Source organism: Pseudorca crassidens, chromosome 7, assembly GCF_039906515.1.
Source record: "Pseudorca crassidens isolate mPseCra1 chromosome 7, mPseCra1.hap1, whole genome shotgun sequence".
NCBI lineage: Eukaryota > Metazoa > Chordata > Mammalia > Artiodactyla > Delphinidae > Pseudorca > Pseudorca crassidens.
This window is the reverse complement of record NC_090302.1, coordinates 23,000,315-23,018,366: the sequence shown is the minus strand read 5'-3', so window position 1 is coordinate 23,018,366 and position 18,052 is coordinate 23,000,315. Positions and strand designations below refer to the sequence as shown.

The 18,052-nt window shown below is 38.3% G+C and overlaps 1 protein-coding gene across 1 annotated transcript in view; it reads right to left on the bottom strand.

Annotated features, from left to right (window-relative positions):
* SVEP1 (sushi, von Willebrand factor type A, EGF and pentraxin domain containing 1) overlaps window positions 1–18,052 on the bottom strand; it is a 185,630-nt gene that overhangs the window by 74,930 nt on the left and 92,648 nt on the right. Inside the window, exons 14-20 of the mRNA XM_067743688.1 lie at window positions 16,636–16,757; window positions 14,164–14,272; window positions 10,524–10,688; window positions 9,767–10,000; window positions 7,363–7,524; window positions 5,893–6,054; window positions 320–481 (exon numbers count right to left, since the gene is read on the bottom strand). Coding sequence (XP_067599789.1) covers window positions 320–481; window positions 5,893–6,054; window positions 7,363–7,524; window positions 9,767–10,000; window positions 10,524–10,688; window positions 14,164–14,272; window positions 16,636–16,757 — 1,116 coding nt within the window. The remainder of the gene's footprint in view (window positions 1–319; window positions 482–5,892; window positions 6,055–7,362; window positions 7,525–9,766; window positions 10,001–10,523; window positions 10,689–14,163; window positions 14,273–16,635; window positions 16,758–18,052) is intronic.

Sequence of the window (18,052 nt, the reverse complement as noted above, 5' to 3'; positions counted from 1 at the left end):
TCCCATAGTCAAGATTCTGATTCTCAGAGTGGGCAAAGCCACATATATTTTGTTTCAGTAATATAAAGAGAGCACAGAGATGGATGGAATTATGTCATTAAATTCTAGACTTTCAGAAATTTGGAATTTATCAAGTTCGACATTCCCAAAATAAGAATCTCTGAGTCACTGTCATCAAAAAGACCTTCAGAAGGATAGTTTAACACATCCGGACACCCAAAGGCACTGAAAATAGTAATATTCAGAATTGAAGCTACCGCAGAGATAAACAAAAGTCTCCAACACAGGGTTACATGAGAAATGAAGGATATCATCTTACTGGAACAATCTGTGATGGATCTGGCACCAGTGATGGTTGTAGTTCCATAAAAGGGACAAGATAAGCAGAAGGACTTCCCTGGATTGGGCTGGTAGTAGTCTCGAGGACATGGATAGCAGGGCATTAACCCAGAACGAGAGAACTCTCCTACTGGACAAGGCACTGCAAAAGTAAGAACAAATCATTTGTGCTTCCTAGTAGTATACCCTACCTCTAAAAGAAGCTTTGGTTATAAGAAAGCTATCGCATTGCTAATATTTTCCCTTGCACGTACTTAATACCCAGACCATTTTATCACCTAGATAAATGTATTGTTGTTTCCTTCCCATCTTTAACAACACACAGCAACTCAGGAAAAATCAGAATTGGCCGTATAATATTGTGTTATGATTTTTCCACTTAACTTTATATCATAAGCAAATCATTCCCCAAATCATTAAGTAACATGGTGTTTAACAAATGAAAAATGTTACATCTCATTGGCAGACCATAACTGAGCTCACGTTTCCTCTCCTGTTGAACACTTAGCTCGTTTCTACTAGTTTGCTATTATAAATAATGCTGACATGAAATTTTCTCTATAAATTTTTTAATATAGCTCTGATTATTTCCTTGGGATAATACTTGACTTTGAGTAGTTGAGTAGTTAGAGCTAAAGATATGACAATTTAAAGCCATAAATGTGTCATGCCCAAATGTTTAAATAATGTAATTTACAGTCCCATTGGCAGCGTATGAAATTGCCCTTCTCACTGCATGCTCAGCCTTCAAAATGATTATTTACTTTTTTCCTACTTGAAGGTAAAAATGGAATCACGCTGTTATTTTAATTTGCATTTTGATGATAAATGAAGTTGCATTTTTTACGTTTCCCAGAAATTTTTATTTCCCCTCTAGAGTTGTCTATTATTTACTGGGGGTCTTTTATTTTTAAAACTTTTAATGTCATTTTGGGTTAGACATGCTTTTCGTAAACAACATGCAGTTGAATATTATCTTTTAACCAAATTGGAAATTCTCTTGCCAAGATTTGGTGGAATATAAGAAAACAGCCCCAAACATAAATTTTGGTTACATCTGGTAGAGGGAGAGTGGGGTAGAGCACCCATGATTAAATCCTTGGGTTGGGGTTTTAGACTGTGACCCATAGACAAATTCAGGTGGAGTGTGTGAACTGGAGTCATTTGGGTGAGCCCTGAAACCATTATAAACTGAGAAAACTACTAAAACTATTAAGACTTGTCTGCATAAAATTAAGTATAGAAGACAGGACACAGGGAAACAGCTACTCAGGATATCAGCATACTTATCATTTAGGTTTTGGATTCTTGATAATAAAAATTAGTATAGCAGAAATAATTACCAATATGGTTGAAAAATTTAGAGATACACTTGAGGCTCAAGGGAGCATGATACTCCAAGTGATGGCATCTCTTTTTTATTGGTATGACAATAAACATGAAGTAAATGACAACACATCTGTCGTAATCTCAAGACGCTTTGATCAAATTTCTTAAGCAAAAAGAGCCAGGCGAATCTCTTGTAAAAGAGCTCTTTTACGTACCCAACTGACAAAAAGTAGAGAGTTGAATCAAGAGATGGCAGAAGATAACATAGATATTAATGCATATTTAGAAAAAAAAATTTCTGGTGGCTACATTTGCTATATTCAAGAAGAGTTTTAAACTACAAGTATCTTTGTTTCACCAAGAATAAAATAATCTACTCTGTTACTAGATGTAGACAGGGTTTTGCACAAACATATTATAAACCTATAGGAGTTTAAAATGGGTTTTCTGATTCCCAAGTTTCCAAAAATGATTGTCTATTTGGAAAAGGTACCTTCCAAATAGCTAATTAGTTAACTGGAAGCATAGATCTTCCACTGATAAAAGTATAAATTTTCTGTTTGAGAGGATATCTATGAGTGTGCATCATATGCTAGAAATATAAATGCTGCCACTTAAACCCAAGATGCTATAATGAATGAAACTGTTTTTTTCCATATAACTTTTTTCAGTACAATCTTAAAAAGAAGAAAAAGAAATCTTAAAAAGAAAAAAAGACTGTGCCCCTAAAAACTGACAGAATTATACTGTCAGTTGTAGCACATAATTATACTATAATTGTCAAAAATTATACTAAGACATAATAATAATAAAATCTTAAGATTAAAATTAAGCCAATTAGCATCTCAAAATAGCAAACATCGTGTTGTGATGTCTGTACTTTGCTTTTTGACCTAGAAAGTGTAAAATAAACTTTCATGTGGAAATTAGTTTAAATTACATTCCAAGGGCAGACAGTTGTCATCACAAATATACTTTCCAAGAGTGAATAATCAGCATTTAATATATAATTTATATATGCAGTACCTATATATATACACACACACACACACATATACATACACACACATATAATATATGAATGTATAAACATATACATAATAATAGCACTATCTAGTACACAGTACAGTATTAAATACACATGCATACACACATGACACAGTTCCTAATGGACTAACGTCATAAGAAAAGATGTGAGAAAGTTTCATTTTGAACCTTGGCCACAGAAACTGTGGTTTCTAAATCAAGACAAATGGAACAAAACTCTTCTCACCTCTTCTACTGTAGAGAAAGAGAAAAAAAGTATTCAAATATGCCAAAAGTGATATCAAAATAGAATTAAAAATAAAGCACTGAAATGACCAGGGAAAAATGTAACCTCACATGTCTGTCCCCTGATAGTGTAAAGGAATAAATACAGCCTTGGAGCCATTGGTTTCCTATGACAAAGCCAAAAGTCAAAGCCTCTTATTCTGAGCCTCCTTTTAACTTCATCCTACAGGGCTGGACTAAGAAGTGTTATCCTCCTGTGCCACAAATAACCTTTCCTTCTATTGGGACCATATGTAAACAACACCATCACCAAAAACTCATTTGTGGGATTAATTATTTTGATAAAAATCCTTTTTAAAAAATGGAAAATTTCAGGCTCTTTTGTAACCAAGGACTCAAGACTATCTAATATCCTAATAAGTGACAATCGGTGAAATGTATAAAGAATGTTACATTATGCTAACATAGCAATATACTTAAAGATAACTGCTATATTTATTAATGATATTTTCAGTTCAACAGGCCAAAGGAGGCAAAAAGTGATATGTCAGCAAAAAATAAGATAAACTGTACAACATGCCCATAAAACATAAATCAGTACAGAAAGAGAAAAGAGGAGAAGGAGAGAAAGAAAGAAGGGGAGGGGGAGAGAGGGACAGAAAAGGGAAAACTAAGGAAAATATATAAGGGACTGTTTTAGAACTCACACACATTTAAATTTAAAGTAAAAGTAAAATGGTGTTTACCCAGCACCGTAGGGGAAAGTGTCATTACCAAATATTACCAGTTCCTACTCAGGACTGTGGTTAAACATATGCTAGAAATATTAGGAGAAATGGAACAGTTACCAGAAATTTAGAGATTTCCTGGGAATTATAATTACTTAATTGCAGTAATTTGCTATTAGAAAACCTCAAGGATTATTTGGAAAGTTAAAGGATAAAAATTTATCAACTATGAACTTGTTTCACTGTAAGAATCCTAGTTGCTTTTGTGGTTGGAAGGAAGGAAGGAAGGAGAGAGGGAGGGAGGGAGAGAGGGAGACAGAGAGAGAGAGAGGATTTTTTCCTGCAGACTTTCTTCCATAGTTAGCTTGTATACTGACAAAATAATAGAGTCTTTGGCAGATCTCTTTCAACCATAATGTGAGGTTTTGTTTGACTTTTAATTAAAAAAAAATCCACAGCTGGTATTACACAACACACGTGGTTTCTGAGTTTCAAATAGGTCCTAGTTAAATTCTCTTCTCATCAGTGAAACATTAGGTCGATGAACACTGCTCTCCCAATTCCTCTGGTCTAAGAGGCTTTCATCTACTGTGAAATTCTGAGAGTCAACCCGATGGAGCATATAAAACCTATAACTCACAGTATGTATTACCTGTAGCACTTAAGTTATGAGGACTACGACTCCCAGGAAGCAATGCTGGACACGCTCCATCCCCTCCCTACCACCACACTCAAACATCCTAAGCATCTGTTTTCTAGGACTCTCAGCCTCTAAGTGGATGCAGATGTATATATGATTGGGGTGCAATGAGGATGGGATGTGTGTGTAGCTTGAGGGAATGGGGAACCAGCAGACTGGCTTCTTAAAAACATCACACAGTAAGGGAAGACTTTAAACTTTCAGATTGCCATAGACCTTAGGTTTTTCAGTAAGGGTATAAAGAATGGGGAGGACTCACAATTTTTTAAAAAGTCATCTTTTGGGCTTCCCTGGTGGCGCAGTGGTTGAGAGTCCACCTGCCGATGCAGGGGACACGGGTTCGTGCCCCGGTCCGAGAAGATCCCACATACCGCGGAGCGGCTGGGCCCGTGAGCCATGGCCGCTGGGCCAGCACGTCCGGAGCCTGTGCTCCGCAACGAGAGAGGCCACGACAGTGAGAGGCCCACATAACGCAAAAAAAAAAAAAAAAAAAAAAAAAAAAAGTCATCTTTTAGCCAGGCATGCTTGTTCTGTTCCCAGTGATGTAGCAGAGAGAGGCCAACAAATTTTTATTTTTTGCAAAGTTCCACTGAAATTGCAAAGTCATTGCAGTTTATGGGAGTTTCTGGCAATAGGCTGACCTTGACTGTCAGACCTAGTTTCACTGTCATTCTAAGTTTTCATCTTTTGCTTTTGTTTATGGCTTCCAGTTTTTTCACTGCTGGAAAACTGTACTTGGTAGGGATGTTAGAACTATTTGAAAAACAGAACTCTAATCTTTATATTTCTATTTAAACCAGTGGTTCTCAATGTGTGGTCCCTGGACCAAGCAGAATCAGTATCACTTGAGAACTAGTTAGAAATGCAAATTCTCAGGCCCCACACCTGACCTGCTGAATTAAAAACTCTGGGGCTGGGGCCCAGCAATCTATGTTTTAACAAACCCTCCATGGTGACATTTGAGAACCAAAATTAGTCATACTTTAGAATCACCTGGGGGAACTTCAGAAGAAAACCAGAAAACTTAAATCAGAATATCCGGGGGGGCAGAGACTGGGTTTCAGTATTCTAAAAATACTGATGTAAACGTGCAATGATTCTAGTGTGCAGCCAGATAATCACTCATGAAGATCTTCAAACTGTAGGGAATGAACGTTACAATTCAGAGGTTGTATTTTTAGAGTTTCAAGGAACGTTAGATAAGACCTCATTTTAACCCGAGGAATCTAAGTTCCTAGTTGAGATGTATTTCTATCATATCATGTGGCCACATGGTTACAAATGTTGAGGGCTGGGACCAAGCCTTGTGCTTCTTGTGTGTTCCTAACGGTACCAGCACGGTGTTTATATTATGGGTGTTTACACTTAAGTATTGACTGGCCGAATAGAAGGAAACTCTCTATAAAGAGACAGTTATTTACATTCTTTGCATGCAGTAGACATGTGGTTTTGCTAAAAAGATTCCACTCCTCCATGCGTAGAACCTAGGAGGCTTGGGGAAAAAAGCGATGTCTAAGACTTAACCTCCACAAGCAGAAATGTCCACGGCTCCTCTCTTCACTGTTGAAGTATTTTCTGGACATACGAGGCAACCCCGGGAACCAAACGCTGGCTGATAGCTGCCCAGTGGACAAGATTCGCAGGTCTCAAGCCCATTTGATGAGTAGGTGCCTTGCTTACACTGAGCTAAAACGAAAAATGTAACATGGTTAATAACGATGACGTCAGCTATACAAAATTAGCACTGTGTACAACAGGATTTTCCACATTTTAATTTACTTAGGATAGAATGAGGGTCACGAAGAACTCCAAGCATACACGTCATATTTTAGACTCCCCGTACTTCCGTATACTAAGTCTTAGGCTCATTTCCAGTTACTTGTATTATGACCTAGCACGGTGTTTGACACATAGAAAATGTCGACAAAGAGTTTTTGGGTGAAGTTAGAAACCTGCACCTCAGAAAGGCACACTCATAAGATCAAGCTGTCACGGGGAAGCTTGTTTCTGTACAAGTTCTCAGCTTGTGCACTGTTCCCTTGAGTGACTGAAACAAAACCCCCGAATGAGCTAGAGTCTCATGACTATACCGGCACCTTTTTTCACTCTAAATAAGAACAGGCCCTCTTACCTCCTCCTGCCTGCAGACACCATTTCATTTGAGGTTTGGCAGAGAGGAAGTAAAAGTAGTCTTAGCGTCAGGCCCAGAGAGGTTAATTAAGCAACTTTCACAAACTCATAGCAATGGTTTTGTAGTAGAGCGGGCTTAGGGCCAGATTCCCCAATTCCCGGTGCACTGTCCTTTCCTCCTGCCCTTCTCCTCCAGATGACTCTCATTTTCAGCGCTGCTAACATTTTTAGTGCATTTGCAATCACCTAGCACTGCTCTCAAGTTTACGTGTCATGAGGTACCCACACCTGCATTGGCAACAATAGGCAAGGAGGAACAATTCTGCAACTCCTTCTTTTAGGTGTGTCTTACTGTAACTTTAAATGTGAAAGAAAATGTTTCCATCAGGTATGTTCATTGAGAATAACAGTAACAATATTTTGAAAGGACTGGATATTTTAGTAGCAAGAATAGGTGCATATGGGCCTGTAGTTATTCATTTCCAAGTAAATGGAGAGTGAATCTCATCACATCAAATATTATTCTAACAAAAAGCAGCCTAATGCTTGCTAAGAGCCATGAAAGTCCTTTCCACCAATTAAAGTGAGATTCACTAAAACACCAGGTTCATTGATGAATGTGGATTAGAGTTCTTGACAGTGGAGTTTGACTTAGAGCAATGGACTGTTGCAAAAGGAAAGATAAATGGACTTCTCTAAAGTGAGGGAAACATTCAGGTAACAGTTTGCAATTAAAAGAAAGAAAAAAAATCAATTAATGAAATTGCTTTTGGTAATGCTCATATTTCATCCTATTTGCCACTGAGATTTTATAACTGGAAACAAAATTTAGGCTTCTGGTCAAAATGAGCACTAAGCCCCTACCTTTACATTCCGAGCTACTTCTTGAATGGAGATATTCAGTGTAAGTTCCAGTTGGACAGGGTTTGCACTCAAGCTGTCCTTCTTCATCTTGATAGGAGCCCATCAAGCAGCTTTCACAGACAGAATTCTCCAGAGAATAGTAGGTTCCCAAAGGGCAATTGACTGAAGAGAAAACAAGCAGGAAACACTGAATATAGTATGGAATGTGCTTTTTCCCTAAGGCATGAGAGTAATAAAGCCTGCTTCCAGATACTATTGTTTATGGGTTAAATTTTACTGCTAGAGGCTTACTCACATGATAAACCTTCCAGCAATGTATTCCTCTAAACCAACAGTAGATTCTTTTTTTTTTTTTTTGAGAAAATGCAAATTCTTGTTGACCAAGCTTAGTGTTTATATGATGGCGGCTTTGAAGTGTGGGTTAAAGTTCTAATAAACCAGATTATTCTGGAAACACACAGTTCGTGGAAGAAGAGGATAAAACAATGAATGTTTAGGTTAATTTGGGGCTTCGAGATATGAAAAATGATTTCATAGCTGTTCTTCTGAATGGTTTCCCTTATGAAATTGAGTGTCCATTATAGCATTATTTGTAGAAATAAAAACGGGCAAAGGTGGTGAGCCTAAAAAAAGAGAGTTAAGTCGACCCTTGTCTCTGATTGCAGGAATTACTGTCCACTGAAGGCAAGTCTGAGGCATCCTCAGACCCAAAGTCTCCGAGGAAACAGGCCAATTTTAGAACCTTCCTTCCTTGAAGATTTGCTCTACTATTTGGACGCCTAGAGTGCAGAATATCTGAGACCAAAGTGGGATGTTAAATTCACTGAAAGGCTGCTATCAAAGTTAGTATTTTTATAGAGAGGACACTTGAAAGAATCACTTGGGTGATTCTGAGGTGGTGAGGTATGTAAGAATTACCTGGCAACTTATTACATTTCAGATTCCAATGCCCTAACCCCAAGGGGTCAGATGCATCCGTTTTGGGATGGGGCCTTAATCGAGCTGCATTTTGAAAGCACTTCAGGGTATGCTGACACAGGTAGCCTGAAGACCACACGGAGAAATGCAAAACGCTGGCCAAGGCAATTCCTGATTTTCACTCACAGGTTGAGAAAGAAACAAGAGGAGGCTCGGAAAGACGACGTTAATGTGCTTTGGATGGACTGTGTTTATCACACTGTGAAAAACTCAGCTGAGCTCTGGGAATAGCAATAAGAACTGTTGAGGAAGGTTTTCCGACCAGGACACAAGAGCCCCAACCTACGGAGGGGTTAACAGAAGACTCTCGTCAGTTGGTTCCACTGAGTGTACAGAGTTTAGTCAGAGGAGATCCCGCCATCTATAAATGATGACTTGTTAGGGAAAGAGACTGGAACTGATCCAGATGGTGACAGTCTAAATTAGGGGTAAAAGCTAAGGGACTCGGGGGAGGGAGAATGGGGAAGGGAAGTTTAATGGGTCTGGGGTCTCCTTTGGGGGTGATGAAAATGTTCTGGAATTGTGATAGAGGTGACGGTTGAATGACATTGCGGTTGTACTAAATACCACTGAATTGTATACTTTTTAAAATAAATTTATTTATTTATTTTTGGCTGTGCTGGGTCTTCGTTGCTGTGCACGGGTCTAGTTGCGGCGAGCGGGGGCTACTCTTCTTTGCGGTGCGCGGGCTTCTCAAGGCGGTGGCTTCTCTTGTTGCGGAGCACAGGCTTTAGGCGCGCAGGCTTCAGTAGTTGTGGCACGTGGGTTCAGTAGCGGTGGCTTGCGGGGTCTAGAGCACAGGCTCAGTAGTTGTGGCACATGGGCTTAGTTGATCCGCGGCATGTGGGATCTTCCCAGGCCAGGGATCGAACCCGTGTCCCCTGCATTGGCAGGCGGATTCTTAACCACTGCGCCACCAGGGAAGTCCCTGAATTGTATACTTTAAAATGGTTCACTTTATGCTATGTGAATTTCATGTTGGCTGCCTGGCTACACCACTTACTGTCTTAAATGGTAAGACTTACTGGGTAAGTTCTTAGCCTCCCTGGCTTCAGTTTTCTCATGTATAAAATGTACTTAATAAGAATGGTACCGCATAGAGTAGCTAAACAGGATTAAACACATGAGACGGGCTCAGCCAGCACACATGAGTGGTCAGAAAGTATGAGTTTCTGTTATTGGAGTTGCTGCTGAAAGCTGTGAGGTCTAAAGATCTATAAATAAAACGAAGATTTGAGTCGCTCACCTAAAATAATTTTCTTGTTGTGACCAATAGTGGTTATCTAGATTTTTGAGACACTAAGCATGTAACAATAAGAAAATGTAGCTTTCATCACAATATCCCTTTAGAGTTGTAAAACGACTCTATCCGTGTCATTTGACCCAATAGGCACCAAATATTTTTGATTACAGGGAGAAGTCTTACCACACATACGCCCTCTCAGCATGGAGCCTGGTCTGCAGAAGAGGAAAGCCTTTTCGGTTTCTAAGGAATTGCTGTCAGCTACAAGCATTTCAGATGCAAGATGAAAGGAATACATGGGCTCCTTAGTAAGGGTCCTTTTCAGTCGATTTGTGATAGTTTCCAATGTCTTAATGAGTCGTTGCTGATTTTCCAATTCAAGGGTATCATTTCTTTCATCAGGTAAGGGCACACTAGCTGAGATAAAAACGAAACAAGAGAAAACATAACACACACACACGGTGTTGCAGGAAGCCATTTGTACTGAGTTTTTACCAAAGAGAAATAGCATATTAAAAATCTTCCAGGAAAAATAAACTGAAACTTAAACACCACTTACTGAGCAACTAGTACCTGGAGAATATTAAAAACAACACGATTTGTTTTAACCTTTCTCTCCTATGCTGGATCTACATCACCCTTTTGTGGAGTTCTTCATGATTACATATTAAATTCCTGCAAACTCTCGCTTTTTAAAAACACACCGTAGTTCATCATGTCAAGATGAGCACAAAGCAGGGGGCTTATTGCTATGGCAACTATAAAGTACATCTGTGATAGTAAGAAAAAAATGACAAAACTTGGTTGATTGCGTTTGCCCTAATTTTCAGTTCCAGGGTCATTTCCTAATAATGGTAACAAACAGAAAATTTGAAAAACAGGTCTCCAATCAAGAATTTCTCTCTATATTAACCTTTTCAAATAGATAGTCTATCCTTACCTGTGATGTTAAAAATTAACTTAATTTTGTGGTCAGATAACGGGGCACTTCTTTTAATCCGTGAAGATCTGGCTTTGCCAGCGCCCGTGGGTGTTTCTCGCACGGTGTCCAGGAAGTCATCATAAGAGTAATCCAGCCTGTTAGCTGCACCCCAGCCGACAGGTCCTGGACAATTGGGGCAGAGAGACAAAAGATGTTACAGTTGCACCTTTATCAGCGTTTAGGTTCTAATGTGAGTCCACAAATCAAACTGTCCTTGATCATCGCTTAAACTGCCCATAATAATACACCATATACAAGGTTTCGTCTGTAGTATCATACTGTAGCTGTAGGCGCTTCATATGAAGTTTAGCTTACCAATGAATTCCATTAAAAGTATAAAGCAAAGTCTCTGTAGAGCTATACAGGCATTTAAAACATTCTATCCTTGACCTAATAATAAATTACCTTAACTTTAGAGGAAATGGGAGGAGGTACAGATTTTAATCAATTCCTATTTCCCTTCAGGGTTTGCTCCATTCTTGCTTTTTTGTATCAGCGTTATAAACTTAACGCATGGAAACAGATTTCCTTTTGTGAAGATTGTTCAAGTGTCTGCATAGCTGCATTATATTTCAAAGGTGGGGGTAGTTTCTGAGGGCAGCATGTAAGTTACATGATTACGTAGTTAGGAAACTATGCTGGAGGCAGCACGGCTGCACGTGATTCTTTGGATGCCCTCCATATCACTGTGATCAAGGATTCAGACTGTGGCTTCTCATATATGGTGTACGGCTGCACAGTCTTAGTCAGGCTCCTTTCATCTCTCTGAATCTCAGTTTCTTTGTGTCTAAACTGAGATAACTGTGCTTACCTCATAGGTTTGTCTGTGGAATAATTGAGCTAATTTATGACAACTGGCTCATATCTGACTCATTCTAAAACCTCAGTGATAGTAAATGATATTAATATTGGTCTAGCCATACTGCTGTTGTTGCTTAGTTAGGTGCGTTAAACATCAAATTCTATTTATACAGACTTGTCCACTTAAGTAAGTTGGTTTTTGAGGTTTTTTTTTTTTTTTAGCTTAATTCATGTTTTGGGCCATTAAAAAGAACTGGGATCAATATTTTTGTTTTTCACTTAAACATTTGTCCCACAAGTGTCATGTAGCCATTATGTTGATAGAAAAAAAAAAACAGATTAGCAAAGAGAAAAATATAAAAGATTACTTATAATTCCATCACATGGAAGTAACGACCATAACATTTTAGGCAAGAATTTTTTCTATGAATATATAAATACACACATACACATTTATGCACAGATACATATATATATAGCTAGAATAAAAATAAACATACTGCACTTTTAACAAAACGAGATCATACTATATGTATATTATTTGGTAATAGCTTTTCAAATTTTTTCAAAAATATAATATTTCTGTGTCAAATGGTTTCATAATATTCTCTTCTACAGCTATACTACAAACTAAGCAGGTTTCTATCTTCAAACTTTTAGGTTATTTCAAAATTTTAGAACATCCTTGTACATACACTATTTCATAAAGTATAAGACACCATCAATGAGAAGACACATCCCAATTTCAGAGATGCCCAAATGAAAAGTGTACATCTTAGAATTTATAAGAAGTGGTACATGTTTGCACATTAGCATGACTTTTATCTTGAGAAATATCCTTAGAAGTGGAATTTCTGGGTCTGAGCATTTTTAATCCTTTAGATACATATCGTCAAATGCCCTTCAATGTCTCCTCTACACACAATATATGAATATGATTTTTTTCCCCTGACACCCTTGCCAACTCTGGGTGTTATGATTCTTATTCAAATTTGTTAATCTGACAGGTCAAAAATGGCATCTCATTTTAGTTTTCATTTGAATTACATGATTATTATAAGATCAAACAATTTTAATATATTTATTGGCCCTTTATTTTCCATACATTATGACTTGCCAAGGTGTTATAACCATTACGCTGATCTTGTGACTCTGTTGTGAGGACACTCAGGAAGGAAGGGTTGTCTCTTAGGATCACTTGTACCACATGCCATCTGGATCCTTCTAGAATGACAAACATCACCCACCTCAAAGCCTCATGACGACAACTGACTCCCTCTGTGTGTATCCCTGCACCCCTGCAACCTACCTCAACAATCTGGGGGTTGAGGGAAACCTGGGTCATGTGTGACAGAAGAGGCATTGTTATTCTAGATGTGCCACTGCCAGCTCCCCTGCCAATGCCACCTTGTGTTTTTCTATCTAAAACTTTAACGTCAAATATGTTCACTGAGAAGTTGTACATAATAGTTAAAATTGGAAAACAACTTAAACCTACCAATAGGAAATTGTTTATATAAATTATGGCAAACTGACTCATAAAATAATATGCAGATATTAAAATTGTATTGAAGTATAATATTTATGACATAAAAATGTCCTGAATAAAATCTTACCTAAAAACTCACGTTTACAAAATAGTATGGGTCAGCGTACATATGCATGTACAGTTACATATTCATTAATATATTAACAGAATTATTTCTGGGATTGCAGGTTATCTCAATATCGTTCCTTAGCATTTTTCAAATTTTTGCAATAAACATATATGCACAAATAATATTTTTAAATTTAAAAATCTAAAGCAACATTCAACATCACTCAGTGCTGAATCACTAAAAACACGACTAGTGTCAGAAACAAAAAGGATGTCTGCTGTCATGTGAATTAATACTGTCTCAAATAACCTTCTAAGCACTTTATTTATACTTGTACTTCCTCCTTTAATCCTTACAATGGCTCTATGAGTTCAGTACTCTTATATACCCAATTTATAGGTGAGAAAATGGAAGCACAGAGTGGTTTGAGAACTTGGGCTCAAGACCACACACCTAGTTGGTGGGGAAGCCAGGATTCAGACCTTACTAGTTGCTTGTAGGGTTCATGTGCTTTAAACACGACACTATTTTGTTATCACTATTATATTTTAAAACATTACTCTGCAAGTTCTGGACAGTTTTATAAGAATGAAAGAAAAATAATTACTGGAAAGGACAATTTTGCTAATTGAGGGACACAACTGAAATCTAGTAAGCTAAATGGTCAGTTGGACCAGCCAAAAAAATCACATAGCACACTTTGGAGTAGCTTTAATAAAAGTTATATGTCAATTATATCTCAAAAAAAAAAAAAAAACAAGAAAAAAGTGTTCAGACTCTACATGAAGAAAACATCAGAATTCCACTTGAAGGTGTATTAGACTTGAATAAATGGCTTACTTGCAATTTAAGTTAAATGCCATATAAAAATTGTTGTTAGTACTTTATAGTTATTACTATTCTCTTCTAAGATCTCATATGAATATTTGAATTTTACAATCATAATGTGACTTAGTTTTCTTAGTTTTTATCATCGTGAGGCATTTTGGCTAATATTTTGAAAGAATTTATTTGATACCCCAAATGTAATATATTTATAAAGATCATTAAGCACAGTATCAAGTTATCCAGTCATCTTAAAATACTTGATGAATAAATAAATGAAAGATCATTTTTCCAGTTTGCCCCACTCTTCTGGAATGATTTTCTTAGTCTGCAGATCAGTTTTGCCAACTACCCACACTAAATAATTTCATTACCAATTGCAAAGCCATTTTCATACTCATAATTATATTCGAGGCAGTATTTTTTGGTCAGGTCCTCCAGTCTGCAGTCAATGTCATCAGCGTCACTACAAAATGATGGGACCTGCAAATAAAAAATGAAGAGGACAAAATGTACTTCACATCTGGGTGTGCCTTGGATAAGCCCTTTGCTCCTCTGGCCTTCACCTCTCCATCAGCAGGAGGGGAGGGAGGGCCCTAGAGCTCTGTCTGCCCTTAAAAAGGCTCCTGACCCTCCTCCATGCCCTGCCCTACCTCCTCTAAGTGCCTGTGGACCACCAGGATTAGCCTCATGCCTTTTCTTTCGGTTTGTATCACTTACCACAAGAAAACCAGGACTCTTGGGATATCTCTTGTCTCTTAACTTTCACCCCATTTGGCTTTTTAAAAATTGAAGTGCAGTTGATTTACAACATTTTATTAATGGCTCTTTAGCTCCCTTTTCTCTGACCCTATCTCCCACCCTTCTCCAAGTCCTCAAAATCTTCCTCGATGCCCTCTGAAACACACAGTCAGTAATCAGCCAATCTCCTATTATTATTATTATTATTTTTAACCTCCTCTCTTTATGTTCTCTTCATTTTTGCTCTCAATGAAACCTGACTTCCTAGTTTTCTTAGGTGGTGGGCATGGAGGAAGTGTCCTCCTCACTCTTTATTGCTGTTTCCAGATCATGCTCCCATGAACCTCCTTGAAGCCTCACAGTTTTGAAGCCCCTGCAATCAACTATACCACACACTGACCCTCCTTGTGGCCATCACCTACAGCCCTCCCCCACTCTGAGTCACCCTCTCATTCCGAGAGCGCTTGGTAACCGTCCTTGTTACAGCCCTCGGTGATTTCTGCACCCACCCAGCTGATCCTTCTATCACCTTGGAGTCTCACTTCCTCTTCCTCTTCTGTCTTCCAGCTCTACTTTTTTTTTTTTTTTTAAAGAAGATGTTGGGGGTAGGAGTTTATTAATTAATTTATTTATTTTTGCTGGGTTGGGTCTTCGTTTCTGTGCGAGGGCTATCTCTAGTTGTGGCAAGCGGGGGCCACTCTTCATCGCGGTGCGCGGGCCTCTCACTATTGCGGCCTCTCTTGTTGCGGAGCGCAGGCTCAGTAGTTGTGGCTCACGGGCCTAGTTGTTCCACGGCATGTGGGATCCTCCCAGACCAGGGCTCAAACCTGTGTCCCCTGCATTAGCAGGCAGATTCTCAACCACTGCACCACCAGAGAAGCCCCCAGCTCTACTTTGTCACTTGACATACATGAGACATACACTTGAGGGTATGTCTCATGATCATACCCTCAGACCTCGTTGTTACCAGTAACTGCACCTTCTCCTACTCCCAAGAATCCAACAATTCTTTGACTTCATCAGAATCTATAATCCACTGATGCTACCCACCTCCTCACTGTCTCTCAGCTCCTGATGTCTTCACTTCCTTATTTGCCCATCTTGGATCCCATGGTCTACCACCACGAATTACTCCTGTGCATGCACCCTCCTCCATATGTTTGCCTGGAGGACCTTTAACCCTGGTTAAATTCATTGCTCTGCTTTCTCCACATTTGCGCCCACATGCTCAACCGTAGCTTAGGAGAAAACACAATGCTGCTTACTGCCAAGCCTACTACATTGCCCTAGAATATTCATTTATGCTCTCCTAGAAAATTATTTTATACATGTTCTGTTTCCTCAAACCTCCAGCAACTCCTCCCCATCCACACTCCAGGCTGATCATTCCGCATCTTTTTTTCACAGATCAAATAGTCACAAAAGATCCTTCCTTCACACACTTACATCACCATGTGGACTCACTCCTGTACCCATGCTCCTGTACACTCCGCCTCCTTGATGCCTTGCTTTCTCTCACACTCTGTATCAAATCTACTACTACTACTACATCTACTTTCAGAATCTATCCAAAATCTAAGCCACTCAACTCTGTTACGGATACAAATATATATATATATATATATATATATATATATATGTCATAATTTCCTGCCTTCAAGACATTCAATACAGTTAAATACATCGTTTTGCTTTCTTGGAATCACTGAAAGAGTCCTAAACGAAAACACATGAAAAAGAAAATCCTTTAAATGTTCAATGATCTCCTCATCATAAAAGAAATACAGTCTACAATGGCATTTTTGTCATACTTTAAATAACAAAGCAGACATGCTCAAACCACATGGACCCTAAGCTTCCCTTTCTGACTTGGAGTGTTTTAAAAAATTCAAAGTGCTTTAACACAGATTTACATATAATTCACTCCAGAAGTCCAAAATCCTATGAATAATTCTAAATACGAGGAGCAAGTTTGGGTCACAAAGAAGAAGGGAATCATCGGGACAAAGAATTTTTGTTGCAGGTGACCCAGAGAGGTTACAAAAAACTCAACAGCGAGCGTCCTTTCAAATATGGCAAACAACACAGGAATGCTACTGACATACCATTTTCCCCAAGGTGGTCTCAAATGCTTCAGAAAACTTCTTCAACAGATCCGTGTCATCACAACGAGTTGCTTTGTACAGCATCTCAAAGGACTTGAACCCATGATTTGCAAAACGTTTTACTGGAAAATGTTGGAAAAAACAGCTCCAGTTGGTTAGTGTTTTCAAAACAACGATTTAATTTTCTGTGGAATAACTGTAACTTGGTATTTTAATCCTGACATGATTTTGGGGATTGTTATAAAAACAAAAGATGACAGTTAAGGAACGTTTCCAGGCATTAATTGGTCATAATAAACCATGAGCCAAGCAGCTCTGTACCCAGTTACCTGGTGATAAGTTTGCTTTGATATATTATTCTTTGCCTTCCAATCATATTAAAAAATGAGTATTTAAGAGAAAAAGAGATATAAAAATTCTCCTAATTATATTCCTGGGAAACTTTGAAAAATACTAGCTGCATCAAAGATATTATAATTTATATTTATGTAAACTTATAACTTATATGTTTATATTATATTTGCAACCAATAGACATTGAAAAATTTCTGAATATTATGTGAAATTCTATTTCTTGAAAGTGTAATTTCACAAAGATAAATTTTTCCTTGGATCAGAAGCTTAGAATTTAGACTCAGCAAGATGTCTCAGAATATTCAGAGACGATGTCTCCTAATAGCATCAGCATTAAAATCCTATTGTCTAGGGTTTCCCTGGTGGCGCAGTGGTTGAGAGTCCGCCTGCCAGTGCAGGGGACACGGGTTCGTGCCCAGGTCCGGGAAGATCCCACATGCCGCGGAGCGGCTGGGCCCGTGAGCCATGGCCTCTGAGCCTGGGCGTCCGGAGCCTGTGCTCCGCAACGGGAGAAGTCACAACAGTGAGAGGCCTGCATACCGCAAAAAAAAAAAAAAAAAAAAAAAAAAAAAAATCCTACTGTCTAAATCTTTGATAGAGGTGAGTGATATCACTTTTATTTGCTTCCCAAATTTGGGGAAAAAAATAGCTCAAGTAAGTGGGCTTTACTCTTTTTCTAAGACACTGGCATTTAAACTTCATCTACAGTACTAGATCAAAGATTCACTCCAGAAAATATTATTTACACTAGACAAAGATATTGGGTTATTTTTATAATAATATATAAGATTACAGAATAGCTCTAAATCTGAATCACTTCTAAAGAGAATGCGACTGATCTCTCACTGCATCACGTATATCGGCTCTCACTTTAAACATAAGCTCTTCTAAAGACTGTAAGACTATACTTTATAAGTTGAAGTTTACAAGTCAAGAATGCCATGCTGACAAGTCTCTTCGGATATTTCTGGTAAATGAAAATGAGAGCGCCAAGATGGTTTTGCCATAAACTGAATCTTATCCTATAGCAATCCGATAAATAGCAAAACTCTGGGGGGCTAATA